Here is a 15,415-nt window from a genome sequence, read left to right as displayed (position 1 = left end):
CCCCCCGTGGCAGAGGGTCTCCAGCCGCAGCAGTTGGAGGAGGTGTTGGAGGAGCTGTTCCCGAGACAGCCTCCCTTCACACCTCCTCCGATGATGCCGCGTGGCAGTGATGGAGAGGCCAGCGGCGTCAGCGCTGCTGCGGTTCCTGCCATCACCGTGGAGGAGTTCGCCGCGGCCGTGGATAAACTCCGGGGCAAGAATGTCGCCCCGGGTCCGGATGGTATCCACGGCCGCGTCCTGGCCTTGGCCCTAAACACCCTAGGGGACCGACTCCGGCGCTTGTTCAATGCGTGTCTGGAGTCGGGACGGTTTCCCAATCAGTGGAAAGCGGGTAGAGTGGTCCTGCTCCGCAAAGCGGAGCACCCCGCAGGTTCGGTGGTTCCCTCGGCGTTCCGCCCCATAGTGCTGTTGGACGAGATCGGCAAGCTCTTCGAGAGAATCTTGGCGGGCCGACTCGTCCAACACCTGTCTCAGGTAGGTCCCGATCTCAGCCCGAAGCAGTACGGGTTCCGAGAGGGGCGCTCGACGATAGACGCGATCTCGCGTGTGCGCTCCCTCTCGGAAGAGGCGACGTCCCAGGGTGGGGTGTTGTTGGCGGTCTCTCTAGACATTAAGAACGCCTTCAACACCCTGCCCTTTGTGACTATTAGGGAGGCGCTGCAGTACCATCGCGCGCCTCCCTACATTCGGGACGTGATCGGGGCCTATCTCGAAGACAGGTCTGTGCTCTGCACGGGGCGGAACGGCGTTGTAGTGCCGAGGGACATGCAACGCGGTGTTCCACAGGGGTCGGTTCTGGGCCCGATCCTGTGGAACATCGGGTATGATTGGAACCTGCGGGGCGCCCTTTTAACGGGCACTGACCTCGTGTGTTACGCGGATGACACCTTGGTTACTGCCCGGGGGCGGGACCTACGGGAAGCTACCCGCTTTGCCACGGCAAGCGTGGCACTGGTCGTCGGCCGAATAAGGAGGCTTGGGCTCCAGGTGGCGCTGGAGAAGACCGAGGTCCTGTGTTTTCATGGGCCTCGGCGTGCGCCACCTCCGGATGCCCAGCTGGTCGTCAGTGGCCAGAGGGTGGGGGTCAAGCCCTGTATTCGATACTTGGGGCTTGACCTGACAGTCGTTGGAGCTTCCGCGCTCACTTCCGAACCTGGTCCCTCGCCTCATGGCAGCCGCCGGCGCTCTTAGCTGGCTGCTGCCAAATGTGAGGGGCCCGGGAGAAGGTTCCCGCCGCCTATACCTCGGCGTGGTGCGGTCCATGGCCCTGTACGGGGCCCCCATCTGGGTGGGGGCCCTAGGTAGGGAAAATGTGGCCTGCCTCAACAGGCCACACAGGGTCATGGCCATACGGGCCATAAGAGGCTACCGCACCATATCCGGGGAAGCGGCGGGTCTGCTGGCGGGGTCTCCTCCGTGGGACTTGGTAGCGGAGCTCCACGCGTCAGTGTATCACTGGCGCGCGGAGCGACGTTCCATGGGTGAGGCACCCGCTGGTCACGAGATTGAAGCGCGGAGGTCCGACTCTCGGCGGATCCTCAGGATCGAATGGCGGGCGAGGTTGATGAGCCCGTCAGCCGGCCTGAGGACCATCGAGGCTGTCCGTCCCACCCTCAAAAGGTGGATGAATAGGAGATGGCCACTGACGTACCGCATGACGCAGATACTGTCCGGGCACGGCTGCTTTGGGCGGTATCTGTGTCATGTGGCGAGGAAGGAGCCGACGACCGGCTGCCACGAGTGCGGAGGTGTGGAGGACACGGCGCAACACACGCTGGAAATATGTCCAGCGTTTGAGAGTGAGCGCCGTGTCCTCACACGAATAGTGGGGGACGATCTCTCGCTGCCGAATTTAGTTCGGAGGATGATCAGTAGCGAGAGATCGTGGCTGGCGGTGAGCTCCTTCTGCGAGGAAGTTATCTCGCGGAAGGAGGCGGCGGAAAGGGAGCGAGAGTCAGCTCGTCCCGCTTCCCTCCGCCGCAGAAGAGCCAGGCCTAGAGGTGGGGGCGTACCCAACTCCGCCCCCCTCTATCCCCCACTGGGGCCGGGGTGACTGCCTTGAGGGAGGCAGTCCCCCAATCCAAAGGCCCCGGAGGTGTGCGCGTGTACCCACACGCCTCCACAATGGAGTAGGGCGAAATAGGTCGCCCTAACCACAAAACGAGATGGGGCCTGCCCTACAACATCTACAGGGCGGGCCGTCGCCGTCGGAGCTGGGGTAGAATGCACTTGCGAATCCCCTGGCTCCGGCATAGGCGCTCGTAGGTACACCGTGTGGTTTTTTAGTGGGTACAAGTCCCACACACCACCTCGCCATCCCTCCGGCGGGGTGACGGTCTTTTGAAGATTTTTCCACACGATAAAAAAAAAAAAAAAAAGGTTTTGTACATATACATAGGTTAGGTTAGTTAGGTTAAGTTTCCTTTGTTTTGTTGTTTTTGTTTGTTTTGTTGTTGCGCTGAGGTGGATTTTGGTGGACTCACCGGGAGCGACAGGGGGCAACTCCTGTTTGCTGTGCCTGCTCCAGGGGAAGCCCTGGAGCAGCCTGTGGAGGCGCTAGCCTCCGTATTACCCGCCCGACTTAGGTTGGGCGTGTTACTGCTGCCGACGACTTAAGGGAGTTGGCTGGTACTACCAGCCCCCTTCTTTTTCCGTCCCCCGCCGGGGGGACGAGGAGTACCTGTCCCTACCCCGGGACCTGGACTTTTGGTCCATGACGGACTCCGTCACATTGGCGGACGCCGACACGGTGCGGTCGGCGGCGAGGTCGCGGCCCGTCTCGCGAGCAAGGTCGCGGACATCTCGTCCCTCTTCGGCGTCGTCGACGCGCTCCACGCGCTCGACGCGCTCGATGCTGGTGGAGGACGATTTGTCCGGCTGCCTTGTGTCGAGCGAGGACGGGCTGGCGAAAGCGGCCGTTCCGAAGCGGCCGCACGTGGATGGACCGGGCCCTTCCGGGGCGGCGGGCAAGCCGTCCAAAATCCCTTGCCCGTCGTCCGGGAACGGGGTAGTCCTGATGGTGCCCGTGGGCCGGGCCACAGAGAGTCCGGCAACGTCGCCGAAGTCCCGGCGACAGGAAAAACGGAGGGACGACGGGGTGTTCGTCCGGCCCTCGGAGGTTCCTGCGGCAAAGGGGAAGGTCCCCCAAAAGGACGACTCGCAGCCTGTGGCCGTCTTCAGGGCGGAGGCCCAGAGAAAGCTCGGGGCTGCCCTAGACACGGTGCACAGGTGCGGAAACTTAAAGGGGACCGACCAGAGGCAGCTGAAGGAGAGCATCAGCTCCGTGATGTTGATGGCGGAGGAACTGGACGGGAGTGCCGCCATCAACAGCGAGTTCACCGCGGGCGCCGTCAAACGGCGAATGTTGGAGGCGCAGGTGGAGGAGCTCCGTAAGGAGAACAAGGAGCTCCGAAGCCAGCTCCAGGCCCTCCAAGCCCAAATGCGGCAACTCGCGGCGAACTCGGGGTCGCAACCTCCTCTGGCTGCTTCCCGCGCGCCGCAGGGGTCTCCGAGGGTAAGGGCACCTGGCCCGACCCCCGAACCGGACGAAGTCGGGGCCTTCAGGGCGGATATCATGAGGGCGACCGGGGAGCTAATTGATGCCCGTATCGGTGCCCAAATTGAGAAGGGCATCCGTGAAATCAAGGCTGCCCTGGGCATCAGCTCCCCGGCGTCAACAATCCGCCCTGAATACCGCCCGCCGCTACAAAGCGATGGGCGGTACGAGGTTTTGGCCCGCATCCCTGGCGCGGGGGTCCGGGGTTTAGGGATGCCCCCCATCTGCGCGGGGCACAAGGCGCAGACTTCCCACCTTTGGGTGGTCAACCCGCTAGCCGGCAAACATCCGGCAGCCAACAGCCGGGGCCGTCGGGCGCAGGGCGCGCGCAGGATGGCTGGAATACAGTGGTGAGACGGGGCGGCAAAAACCGCAGCGTCCCTGAGAGGCAGACCCAGAGTACCCAAAGTACTCAGAGGAGCTCTGGGGCTCCCTCTCAGGGGAAGAAGGGCAAACCGGCCCCGCCGTCACCATCCAAACTGCGCGCACCGCGCTCGGCGGCCGTAGTCGTGTCGCTCTGCCCGGAAGCGGAGGCTGCGGGTATGACCTACTCGAAGGTCCTCAAGGAGGCGAAGGAGAAGATCGACCTTGCCTCCTTGGGTATTGGAAGTCTGCGCTTCAAGACCGCGGCTACTGGGGCCCGGATCTTAGAGATCCCGGGGTCCCAGACGGGAGACCAGGCTGACGCGCTCGCGTCCAAGTTTCGGGACGTCTTCCCGGACGGTACGGTTCGCGTCGCCAGGCCCACCAAAACGGCCGAGATGAGGCTGATGGGCCTGGACGACAGTACCGACCGGGAAGAGGTGGCGGCCGCCGTGGCACAACACGGCGAGTGCACGGCGGACGCCGTCAATGTCGGAGAAATTCGGCGCGGCGCATCGGGCCTGGGCACCTGCTGGGTGCGGGCCCCATTAGCCGCGGTTAAGAAAGTGACGACGGCAGGGCGGATTCGTGTCGGCTGGGTATCAGCCGCTGCGGAACTGTTGCGGCAGAAGCCGCTCCGGTGCTTCAGGTGCCTGGAGAGCGGGCACGTGGTGGCGAGGTGCTCGCACGAGGAGGACCGGAGTGGCTTGTGCTACCGGTGTGGGGTTCCCGGCCATAAAGCGGCCGGATGTTCGGCGACCCCACACTGCGTGGTTTGCGCAGCGGCGGGTCGCCCAGCCGACCACCGGGTGGGGGCCAAAAAGTGCCCCCAGTCCCGGTCCAAAAGACTGAGGGGATCCGCACTGTCGTCGGCCCGCGGCAATGGCCGCCGGGGAGAGGCTGAGGTGATGGACACCGGTCAATAATGGCAGTCCATCGCCTCCTGCAGGGGAATCTCAACCACTGCGCGCGCGCCCAAGATCTGCTTCTGCAGAGCGCGGCGCAGTGGGGAGTTGACCTTGCAGTGGTCGCTGAACCATATCGTGTCCCACGTAGTGACCATTGGTTCGGCGACCCCTCTGGCCTGGTGGCCATTGTCGGCGCGGGCAACCCCGCGACCCCGCTCGTCAGCCGCCTATTCGGCGGAGCGGGGTACATAGGTGTGAGTTGGGGGGAAACCGTCGTTGTCGGGACATACTTCTCTCCGAACAGGACTCTCGCCGAGTTCGAGCAGTTCATGGACGGGCTGGGGGCCGCTCTTGAGCTATACTCGGCCCGTCCAATGATGGTGATGGGGGACTTCAATGCCAAATCCACGGCATGGGGCTCCCCATCACCGACTCTCGAGGCAGGGTCCTGGAAGACTGGGCGGCCGCGGCCGGCCTGGTGGTGTTGAACCGAGGGTCGGCCGCCACGTGCGTGAGACAGCAGGGGGAGTCGCATGTCGACGTATCCCTCTGCAGTCCAGCGATCGCACAGAGGGTGCGGAGCTGGCAGGTGTTGGATGAGGTGGAGACTCTATCCGATCATCGGTATATCCGGATAGATGTTCTCCCCTCACCCGTAGCTCCGCACCCCGGTCGCCAGGAGAGGAATGTCCCACAACTCCCCAGATGGGTGTTGAAACGTCTGAATAAAGACGTGCTGATGGAGGCTTCCATCGTCCAGGCCTGGGTTCCCATACCGGAGGGGCCTGTGGAGGTCGACACAGAGGTGGGCTGGTTCGGCGAGGCTCTGTCGCACATCTGCGACGCGGCGATGCCCCGAGCCGGCCCTCGACCTCCTAGGCGTCAGGTGTACTGGTGGTCGGAGGAGATAGCGGCGTTGAGAGAGGAGTGCTCCGCCGCCCGCCGCCGGTACACCAGGCACCGCCGACTCAGGCGGGGCCGCGACGCCGACGAGGAAGCACAGCTGTACGAGCAGTACAAAGAGAGGAAGAAAGCTCTGCAGCTGTCCATCAGCAGGGCCAAGGAGACAGCCAGGGAAGAACTCCTGGAGACCCTGGACAGGGATCCATGGGGGCGCCCTTATAGGTTCGTCAGGGGCAAATTACGCCCCTGGGCGCCCCCCGTGGCAGAGGGTCTCCAGCCGCAGCAGCTGGAGGGGGTGTTGGAGGAGCTGTTCCCGAGACAGCCTCCCTTCACACCTCCTCCGATGATGCCGCGTGGCAGTGATGGAGAGGCCAGCGGCGTCAGCGCTGCTGCGGTTCCTATCATCACCGAGGAGGAGTTCGCCGCGGCCGTGGATAAACTCCGGGGCAAGAATGTCGCCCCGGGTCCGGATGGTATCCACGGCCGCGTCCTGGCCTTGGCCCTAAACACCCTAGGGGACCGACTCCGGCGCTTGTTTAACGCGTGTCTGGAGTCGGGACGGTTTCCCAATCAGTGGAAAGCGGGTAGAGTGGTCCTGCTCCGCAAAGCGGAGCACCCTGCAGGTTCGGTGGTTCCCTCGGCGTTCCGCCCCATAGTGCTGTTAGACGAGATCGGCAAGCTCTTCGAGCGAATCTTGGCGGGCCGACTCGTCCAACACCTGTCCCAGGTAGGTCCCGATCTCAGCCCGAAGCAGTTCGGGTTCCGAGAGGGGCGCTCGACGATCGACGCGATCTCGCGTGTGCGCTCCCTCTCGGAAGAGGCGACGTCCCAGGGTGGGGTGTTGTTGGCGGTCTCTCTAGACATTAAGAACGCCTTCAACACCCTGCCCTTTGCGACTATTAGGGAGGCGCTGCAGTACCATCGCGCGCCTCCCTACATTCGGGACGTGATCGGGGCCTATCTCGAAGACAGGTCTGTGCTATGCACGGGGCGGAACAGCGTTGTAGTGTCGAGGGAAATGCAACGCGGTGTTCCACAGGGATCGGTTCTGGGCCCGATCCTGTGGAACATCGGGTATGATTGGAACCTGCGGGGCGCCCTTTTTACGGGCACTGACCTCGTGTGTTACGCGGATGACACCTTGGTCACTGCCCGGGGGCGGGACCTACGGGAAGCTACCCGCTTTGCCACGGCAAGCGTGGCACTGATCGTCGGCCGAATAAGGAGGCTTGGGCTCCAGGTGGCGCTGGAGAAGACCGAGGTCCTATGTTTTCATGGGCCTCGGCGCGCGCCACCTCCGGATGCCCAGCTGGTCGTCAGTGGCCAGAGGGTGGGGGTCAAGCCCTGTATTAGGTATTTGGGGCTTGACCTGGACAGCCGTTGGAGCTTCCGCGCTCATTTCCGGAACCTGGTCCCTCGCCTTATGGCAGCCGCCGGCGCTCTTAGCTGGCTGCTGCCAAACGTGAGGGGCCCGGGAGAAGGTTCCCGCCGCCTATACCTCGGCGTGGTGCGGTCCATGGCCCTGTACGGGGCCCCCATCTGGGTGGGGGCCCTAGGTAGGGAAAATGTGGCCTGCCTCAACAGGCCACACAGGGTCATGGCCATTCGGGCCATAAGAGGCTACCGCACCATATCCGGGGAAGCGGCGGGTCTGCTGGCGGGGTCTCCTCCGTGGGACTTGGTAGCGGAGCTCCACGCGTCAGTGTATCACTGGCGCGCGGAGCGACGTTCCATGGGTGAGGCACCCGCTGGTCACGAGATTGAAGCGCGGAGGTCCGACTCTCGGCGGATCCTCAGGATCGAATGGCGGGCGAGGTTGATGAGCCCGTCAGCCGGCCTGAGGACCATCGAGGCTGTCCGTCCCACCCTCAAAAGGTGGATGAATAGGAGATGGCCACTGACGTACCGCATGACACAGATACTGTCCGGGCACGGCTGCTTTGGGCGGTATCTGTGTCATGTGGCGAGGAAGGAGCCGACGACCGGCTGCCACGAATGCGGAGGTGTAGAGGACACGGCGCAACACACGCTGGAAATATGTCCAGCGTTTGAGAGTGAGCGCCGTGTCCTCACACGAATAGTGGGGGACGATCTCTCGCTGCCGAATTTAGTTCGGAGGATGGTCAGTAGCGAGAGATCGTGGCTGGCGGTGAGCTCCTTCTGCGAGGAAGTTATCTCGCGGAAGGAGGCGGCGGAAAGGGAGCGGGAGTCAGCTCGTCCCGCTTCCCTCCGCCGCAGAAGAGCCAGGCCTAGAGGTGGGAGCGTATCCAACTCCGCCCCCCTCTATCCCCCACTGGGGCCGGGGTGACTGCCTTGAGGGAGGCAGTCCCCCAATCCAAAGGCCCCGGAGGTGTGCGCGTGTACCCACACGCCTCCACAATGGAGTAGGGCGAAATAGGTCGCCCTAACCACAAAACGAGATGGGGCCTGCCCTACAACATCTACAGGGCGGGCCGTCGCCGTCGGAGCTGGGGTAGAATGCACTTGCGAATCCCCTGGCTCCGGCATAGGCGCTCGTAGGTACACCGTGTGGTTTTTGGTGAGTCAAGTCTCACACACCACCTCGCCCTCCCTCCGGCGAGGTGACGGTCTTTTGAAGATTTTCCACACGTTAAAAAAAAAAAAAAAAAGGTAAAGCTTGTGTTGGGGCGTGTGGTCGGGCAACCTCCTAGTATGGGCCTGCCATTGGGAGGCTTCCCCATCCTCGTGGATACGTCCGCGGGGAACGGTGGCCGAGCAATGGTTTGGTTCTGGTACGCCCCGGGCGGGATAGTAGACGTTCCTTCGGGATACTGCTACTATGTCGGCCAGTAGCCCGGCGAGTAGGGGGTGGACGCTGTTTAACGGCGCCCGTCCAATTATGGTGGCGTGCCACCTAGGCCGATTTCGGCGAGAGGGCGACGCGAGCGGCTAGGACAATGGGTCCTGACCCCAACCGGGACCCGTCCAGGCCGTGAGCGAAGAATTCGGGTCGGGTCCGGTGGTGCTTTGCGCATCGGGTATGACTCACACCGCAAACTTGCACTGGGTGTTGATGACAGGAGGTCGTCCACCTAGTGTGAGAGCGGGGGCCCTGGGTTCGCCCAGGGCTGCGAGGAGCCAACCTCTATAAAAAACCGCTCGCGGTCGGCGTCAGAGTTGATGAGGAGGACGGAGTTGCGGGCAGGAGTGCCCGTAGACGACGGAGTTATCTCTGGCCAAGACTGCGAGTGTACCTTCATACCGTAAACTTGCACTGGGGGTGATGACAGGAGTCGTCCGCCCAGTGTGGGAGCGGGGGCCCTGGGTTCGCTCGGGGCTGCGAGGAGACAACCTCTATAAAAAACCTCTCGCGGTCGGAGTCAGAGTCATGAGGAGGACGGAGTTGCGGGCAGGAGTGCCCGTAGACGACGGAGTTGTCTCTGGCGAAGACTGCGAGTGTATCTTCATACCGTAAACTTGCACTGGGTGTGATGACAGTGGTCGTCCGCCCAGTGTGAGAACGGGGGCGCTGGGTTCGCTCGGGGCTGCGAGGAGACAACCTCTATAAAAAACCTCTGGCGGTCGGCGCGGCTGTCGACGAGGAGGACGTCGTCCGGGCGAGGAGCGCCCGCAGACGACGGAGTCGACGCGGCGTGAGAAGACAGCGGGAGGATCGTTGCTAGGCGTCTTCGGACGCTGGGCAACACTCGAGGAGGCAACACTACCGGCGCCTACGGTTTAACCGTGTGGCGCGGTAGTGCTTATGGAGGATACGGTCCCGGAGGCGCATCGCGAATCTGGGTAAGTATTCACGAGTAGGCAGCTCCCGATTTTAACATGTTAAGATCGGGAGTCCTATCTGCGGAGGACATCCCCGGGCTGCGCCTTGGTGCGGCTTGGTGGGCAGACTGCTGACGGCGCAGGGAGTACGTCGCCGAAGGTAAGTATGCGTGTGTCGCCCCGACCCGTCGGGGCGCCGGGCGGAGCGGTGCCTTCAGGACCGCTTCCGTCCGGCGGGAAGGCTATACGCGGTCGCGGCTGCGGTGCGCTTCTAGCGCAACGCAGCGGCGATCGCGGCCTTTGCGTGGGGGCGGAAGGTGTATTTTTCACCCGAAGCCCCAACTTGGACACTCGGAGCGGAGGATGTAGGGGCATCCGAAGTTCCCAGGAGGCGAGTGATCCGTGGAGTGTGGGCGTGGAGTGGTCCCCGCGCCCAACTTCGGCGGCTCCTTCACCGGAGACCCGCGGCCGGAGTGCGGTCGAATGCAAATGCGAACCCGCACGAAGGCATCTTTCGTGGTTCATGGAGGAACACCGAGGGGTTTTGGTGGGTCGGATTCGTCCAGTCCCACAGTATTCGTCCGCTCCCCTTCATAAAGGCGGACGTTTCGGTATTGAAACCTTTCCCCTCGTTAAAAAAAAAAAAAATGTAAAGCTTGTGTTATGGGTACTGATAACTGATACATATACATAGATATTTCTTTTTTTTTATATACATACATATTATACATAGAAAACATCCAGACCGATACAAACAATCATACTCATGAATACAAATGTTTGTGCCGTGCGAGCGACCGCTAGACCACTAGACCACCGAGGTCGTCGAAAATGTAATAATTTATCGCTTTTAATAAATCGCTTATCGCCTATAATATATACCAGGACTATTACGCGCTACGGGTTAATGCCTATTCTTGAAGATGACAATATAATTTACATAAGCTGGGATTCTCTCGGAGACACAGAGAGCCGTAAGAGACGTCTGTTAACTAATGAACGGGGTTAGGGAAGCATAATTTTAACGTAATAACTAAGTAAAGATGTATTTAGGTTACATAAGGAAAGGCGAATCGTGTTTTCAAAGATTTAAAAACATACGTGCTATGGACTTGCATGAGGTTTCCTTATTATTTAGATAAATTGTTGTGACTCTTTAAAAAAGAATGTATATCAGTTTTTTTTCGGGCTACTCTAATGCTGTTGTCCGTAGCTGGCCTTTACAGCTTCACCGGACGATAGAGGGCGAGTGCAGATGGCACTCCAAACTCGCGGAAGGACTTATGGAGCGGCTGAAGGCCTCCCACCTGATGGATACGATTTTAGTCTAAGGGCACCGCTAGGGGTTCAAACCAGGCCGTCGTAAAATCGATCCGCGTTTGAATTGGACGGAGGATCGATCGGAGGGGCGACCGGGGCACCGGTGGAGAGCACCCAGGCGCGCGCAGGCGACCGGTTTAATGCGCGATATATATATACGACGGTGGCAACCAAGCATACAGCCTATTTAATAATAAACGGTTACCGTAGCCTATGGACCCCTGAAACACTAGGGATGTCACGTACACGTTAAAAAAACTCCATGCTGTAGTCTCGCGAGAAAACCGGCAGGTAGCTGATTCCACAATGTAAGTGTACACGGGAGGAAGCTCCTTCAAAACCGCACCATCCGAGACCACTTAGGTTGCAGGGAGTATAATTTATCGAGTTAGACCTTTTCAAAATACAAAATTCAAAAATCATTTATTCATGTAGAACAGTTTAGCCGGTTATAAACGAAATTTTTTTATATTATATTTTTTTCCTTACCGTCCAGTTCAATATACAGATTTAGATAGTCATTTATAAAGTTCAAACTTGTGGCGGCGTGGTGGGCCGGGTCGATGTGCTCTCTCTAATATGGTTGAGTGCAATGATGGCTGGCTCATCCGTCATACTCGTGAACGGGTGCTGCTTGTGGGGACTTGTCTGTTCAGGTTGCGAAGACTGATTAGCTTTTTGTTTTTTGCAATAGCATATGCTGCTGGTCACTTTATTGTACCAAATTTGAATGTAAATGACTCTGTATTATTGTAAACATGCACAACATTTATTTGAAAAGAATACGAGCTGAGCTTCTTATCAGTTCTTCTCATCTCGAAATCATTCCGTACTGACGGTAGATTTGATCATAAGAGTCTGTAATAGACCTGTATGAATAAAGATATTTTGAATTTTGAATTTGAATTTCCGTGGACCTAAGCTATTTCAGCCGCAAAGCAGCTTTTTTTTATAACACACGGAACAAACAATGCAGCTCACCTGATGGTAAGTGATTACCGCCGCCCATGAGCACCCGCAACACCAGGAGAATTGCAAGTACGTTGTCAGTCTTTTAAAAAGGTATTAGCTCTTTTCTTGAAGGTTTCAATATCGTATCGGTTCGGAAATACCATTGCTGGGAGGTGATTCCACAATGTGGTTGTGCGAGGCAAAAAGTTTCTAGAAAACCGCTCGGAATACGAATGTACGATATTGAAATCTTCAAGAAAAGAGATAAGCTCTTTTATTGAAGATTTCAATATCGTATCGGTTCGGAAATACCATCATGTTACGATCTTGACATCACTTAATGATATTACATTATGGAGGACTAAGATCTTACGCCTCCAAATGCTGTATTTTATTGCCTCACCGTATCTTCCAACTAAAGTACATCTAATAAAGCAAAATCCTTGGTGACTGAAATAGGCTTGAACGATGTGCCCACGCAAATGACTTTGTAAAGGTCTTAGGTCGTTACTGATACACAAAAATTACCCATTTTTTTATATAAGTGAAACTGAAGAACGGTTCACCTGATGGTAACTGGTACATCACTACTGACATCACGTTATCATGTAACGTTCGTGACATCACTTATTAGTTTTTCATTCTTGAGGACTAAGATCTTATACCTCCAAATGCTGTATTTTATTGCCTTACATTACCTTTCTACTAAAGTACATCTGTTAAAAATCCTATGATTTATATGTTGATAAATAAAAATAATAAGAGTCTATAATACCAATATAGCTGCATAGGATGTTCCTTAGTATGGATAAATCCATAAAAAAAAAGTAAAAAATATTTGGCGCCAAAAAGTAAAAAATAAAATTTTTAAAAAACATAATTTTATACAGATCAGAAGGGAACTGTAGAGAAAATACATATATTGTCATATTTATTACTTAAATACATTATAACAGTTTTCAAAGTGATGTAATGATTGGAAGTACAGTACAAATATATTTAAGGAAACAAAACAAAAGATATATGTTTAGTGATTACAGTTTTCATTGTTAGTATAGAAGTAGTACTAATAAACAACATCTAATAAAGCAAAATGAATGACAATGAAAAAAAAAGAACGACAAAATATGAATACAAAATCAACTGCGTGGACACACGCTGTTGTACGAACAACAGGGATTGATCGCGGTGCCCCCCTGGCCCCTATGTGGAGCACCCGGGAACGCCCTGGCGCATGGGGCATGGTTTTTTTTAAGGTCAATAATGGAATGATGCATCCGCCTGCGCTAACGGTTTACGCTGGCGGGGCACCAGTGGAGGATGATAAGATGAGGTCAGGTCAGTTAGCCCATCGTGACAAATTCACCAAGAATTGATCATGATAGTTTCCAGGGACCACGTGGAAGTCAACCTGACATGGTGCATTGCTAGTAATGGGATCATTAGTCCATATTACTAACAATCCACTTCCCCCTCCTGGTGCCTGGTTGATTGCGCGGTATGGTGTAGTTGAGGTCATCGTCTTCGCCGGCGAGGACGGTGTCGTATGTGTGTGAAAGCGTTGACTGACGGAGGCAGTATTTATGTCATAACCTTGAAGAAGTGTATCTACGTCTTGTCGAAGTACCTCGGTAAAGACCTAGGTCGTTAATGATATAAAACTGAATGCATATAAATTACAAGTCCTTGTTATAATATGTGAAAATGAATACGAACAATTTTACACGAGGAAATCTCATTATTCCCATCCGTGACGACCTGGAAGTTTTGTCAACATCAATCACGCAGACGACAGATGTAAATCCTACTAAGCATTTCATTAGCGAACTCATATTTTTCAATGCATAAAAACACCCAGGTGTTCCCAGATCCGCAATCAGGCAGCCTGAGAAATGGTCACAGTTCTGATCCGCGAACTCAATTCTATCGTAGATTGCTTTCACTGGAAATTCGTTTCAGTTACACTAATTTATCTTAAGATCTCCCACTCGGGGGCGGATGCTCGCAGATATTTTGTAATATTTCCGTTCCTTAATACAGCGTAATGATTCTAATTTATGGACTTTAGTTATAGCAGCGAATGAGAACTCGCACTCCGATGGATGTCGAAACTGTTTTTGAATTATTTAAACACCAAAGTAGACTTTGAAAAAAGTCGTGTCGAAACATTTTGGTAAATATACACAAAATTATCTTTACACAACTAATGAATTTTTAGAAAGTCGTTTGTGTGAACGGAATCATGTCATTTTGGCAAAAATATGCAGAATTTTCATTAAATGACTATATCTATTTTGTTAGGTTTTGCCGATACGACAGAATTAACAAGTAAAATTGTGCTTCTATAATACCCCTTGTAAGTTGTGTTCGGAGAGATATACAATGAAATACTTACGGCTTTTAATTATCAAATTTGATCTAAATAGCGATATAGCGATATATATATATATATATATATATATATATAAATATCCCCTTGGGCACTTTGTGGCTCAGACGTGCCGTATAGGTAGTTTTTTGTTGATCCTTTTTCACTTGTTGATCCGGAGGCCTTTTGTTGATCTAATGCCAGATGACCATATATAAATGTTGATCCGTTTTGAGCCACAACTGTCACGACGAGTAATAATAATAATTAAGCGATTTATACACGATTTTATACAAATCCACCTTTTTGGCATACGAGCAGTTCTTGATCCAATTCAAACAGGCCAATCAGGGTGCAGCATTTGCCAAGGGCTTCCTCATTGGCACGTTTGGGCTACTACATTATGGCTACAGTAACTTAATAATGTCTAGCTAGTATTTCAAAAATAATAGTCTACCTAATCTAAATATTTATAGAAATCAGTCTGGAGTAACGTGACTCCAGATCAAACCTCAATACTTGTTATTTTTTGGATGGGAATCTTTTCTTTTGTAACAACGTTACTGAGCGAATAAAGAGAAGACGCAACGGCGGATCCAGGGGGGAGCGTCATGGAGGTCATGAGAGTCATGGGGGCGTCATGACTCTCCCCCCCCCTTAGCCCAGAACTTAGGTAGACCACTAATTGAACTAAAAAATAATGAAACAGCAAATTTTTTTGCACGATCGGAGTGTTGGTGCAGTAGTATTAATTATAATTAAACATTGTTACTTAAAACATAACAGTTAAAGTACTATAACACTAAAAGCAAAATAGGTATTTTCAAAATACTTTTTCAAAATAAATTACCCTTTGAGTTTTTGTTCAAACCTCAGATATTATATTTATTTTAGGTATATCAATCAATACATAGTATAGCATAGTACAGTCTGTCTGTCTGTCTGTTTGTTCCGGCTAATCTCTGAAATAGCTGGACCGATTTTGACGGGACTTTTTTTGGCAAGTAGCTGATGTAATAAGGAGTAACTTACGCTACTGTTATTTTAGAAAAATAAAATAAAATTTCACGCGGACGAAGTCGCTGGGGCCAGCTAGTCTATAGATATACCGAGATTTAATGTTTAAGTTGCTATTATGTTATTGACAAAATTTTACTGTAATGTTACTATTACGTTATCCTACACAATTTGTATTATTTTGGATGAATAAATAAATAAATAAATAAATAAATAATAATCTATACATCTATACATTTAATAAAAATTGGAGTGTCTGTTTGTAATATTGAAAAAACCGTTTTTTAC

The 15,415-nt window shown here is 54.3% G+C and overlaps 1 protein-coding gene across 1 annotated transcript; it reads left to right on the top strand.

Annotated features, from left to right (window-relative positions):
- Positions 1-2,713: 2,713 nt before the first annotated feature.
- Positions 2,714-9,348, top strand: LOC131842819 (uncharacterized). The gene is made up of 3 exons (XM_059191386.1): positions 2,714-3,892; positions 3,997-4,374; positions 9,190-9,348. The coding sequence occupies exons 1-3, from the start codon at positions 2,714-2,716 to the stop codon at positions 9,346-9,348; spliced, it is 1,716 nt and encodes a 571-aa protein (XP_059047369.1).
- Positions 9,349-15,415: the final 6,067 nt, after the last annotated feature.

Source organism: Achroia grisella, unplaced genomic scaffold (genome assembly GCF_030625045.1).
Source record: "Achroia grisella isolate CSIRO2021 unplaced genomic scaffold, CSIRO_AGI_Agris_v1 utg2506, whole genome shotgun sequence".
NCBI classification, from domain to species: Eukaryota; Metazoa; Arthropoda; class Insecta; order Lepidoptera; family Pyralidae; genus Achroia; species Achroia grisella.
Note: the sequence above shows the minus strand (reverse complement) of the source record. Positions and strands in the feature narration are given on the sequence as shown.

What these genes read in the sequence shown, in the direction of transcription:
- LOC131842819 (XM_059191386.1), top strand. Translation starts at nt 2,714, where the DNA reads ATGACGGACTCCGTCACATTGGCGGACGCCGACACGGTGCGGTCGGCG. An exon ending in CGCAGGGCGCGCGCAGGATG is followed by an intron (nt 3,893 to 3,996) that starts GCTGGAATACAG and finishes GCTCCCTCTCAG; the next exon opens with GGGAAGAAGGGCAAACCGGC. An exon ending in AAGAGGTGGCGGCCGCCGTG is followed by an intron (nt 4,375 to 9,189) that starts GCACAACACGGC and finishes GTGTGATGACAG; the next exon opens with TGGTCGTCCGCCCAGTGTGA.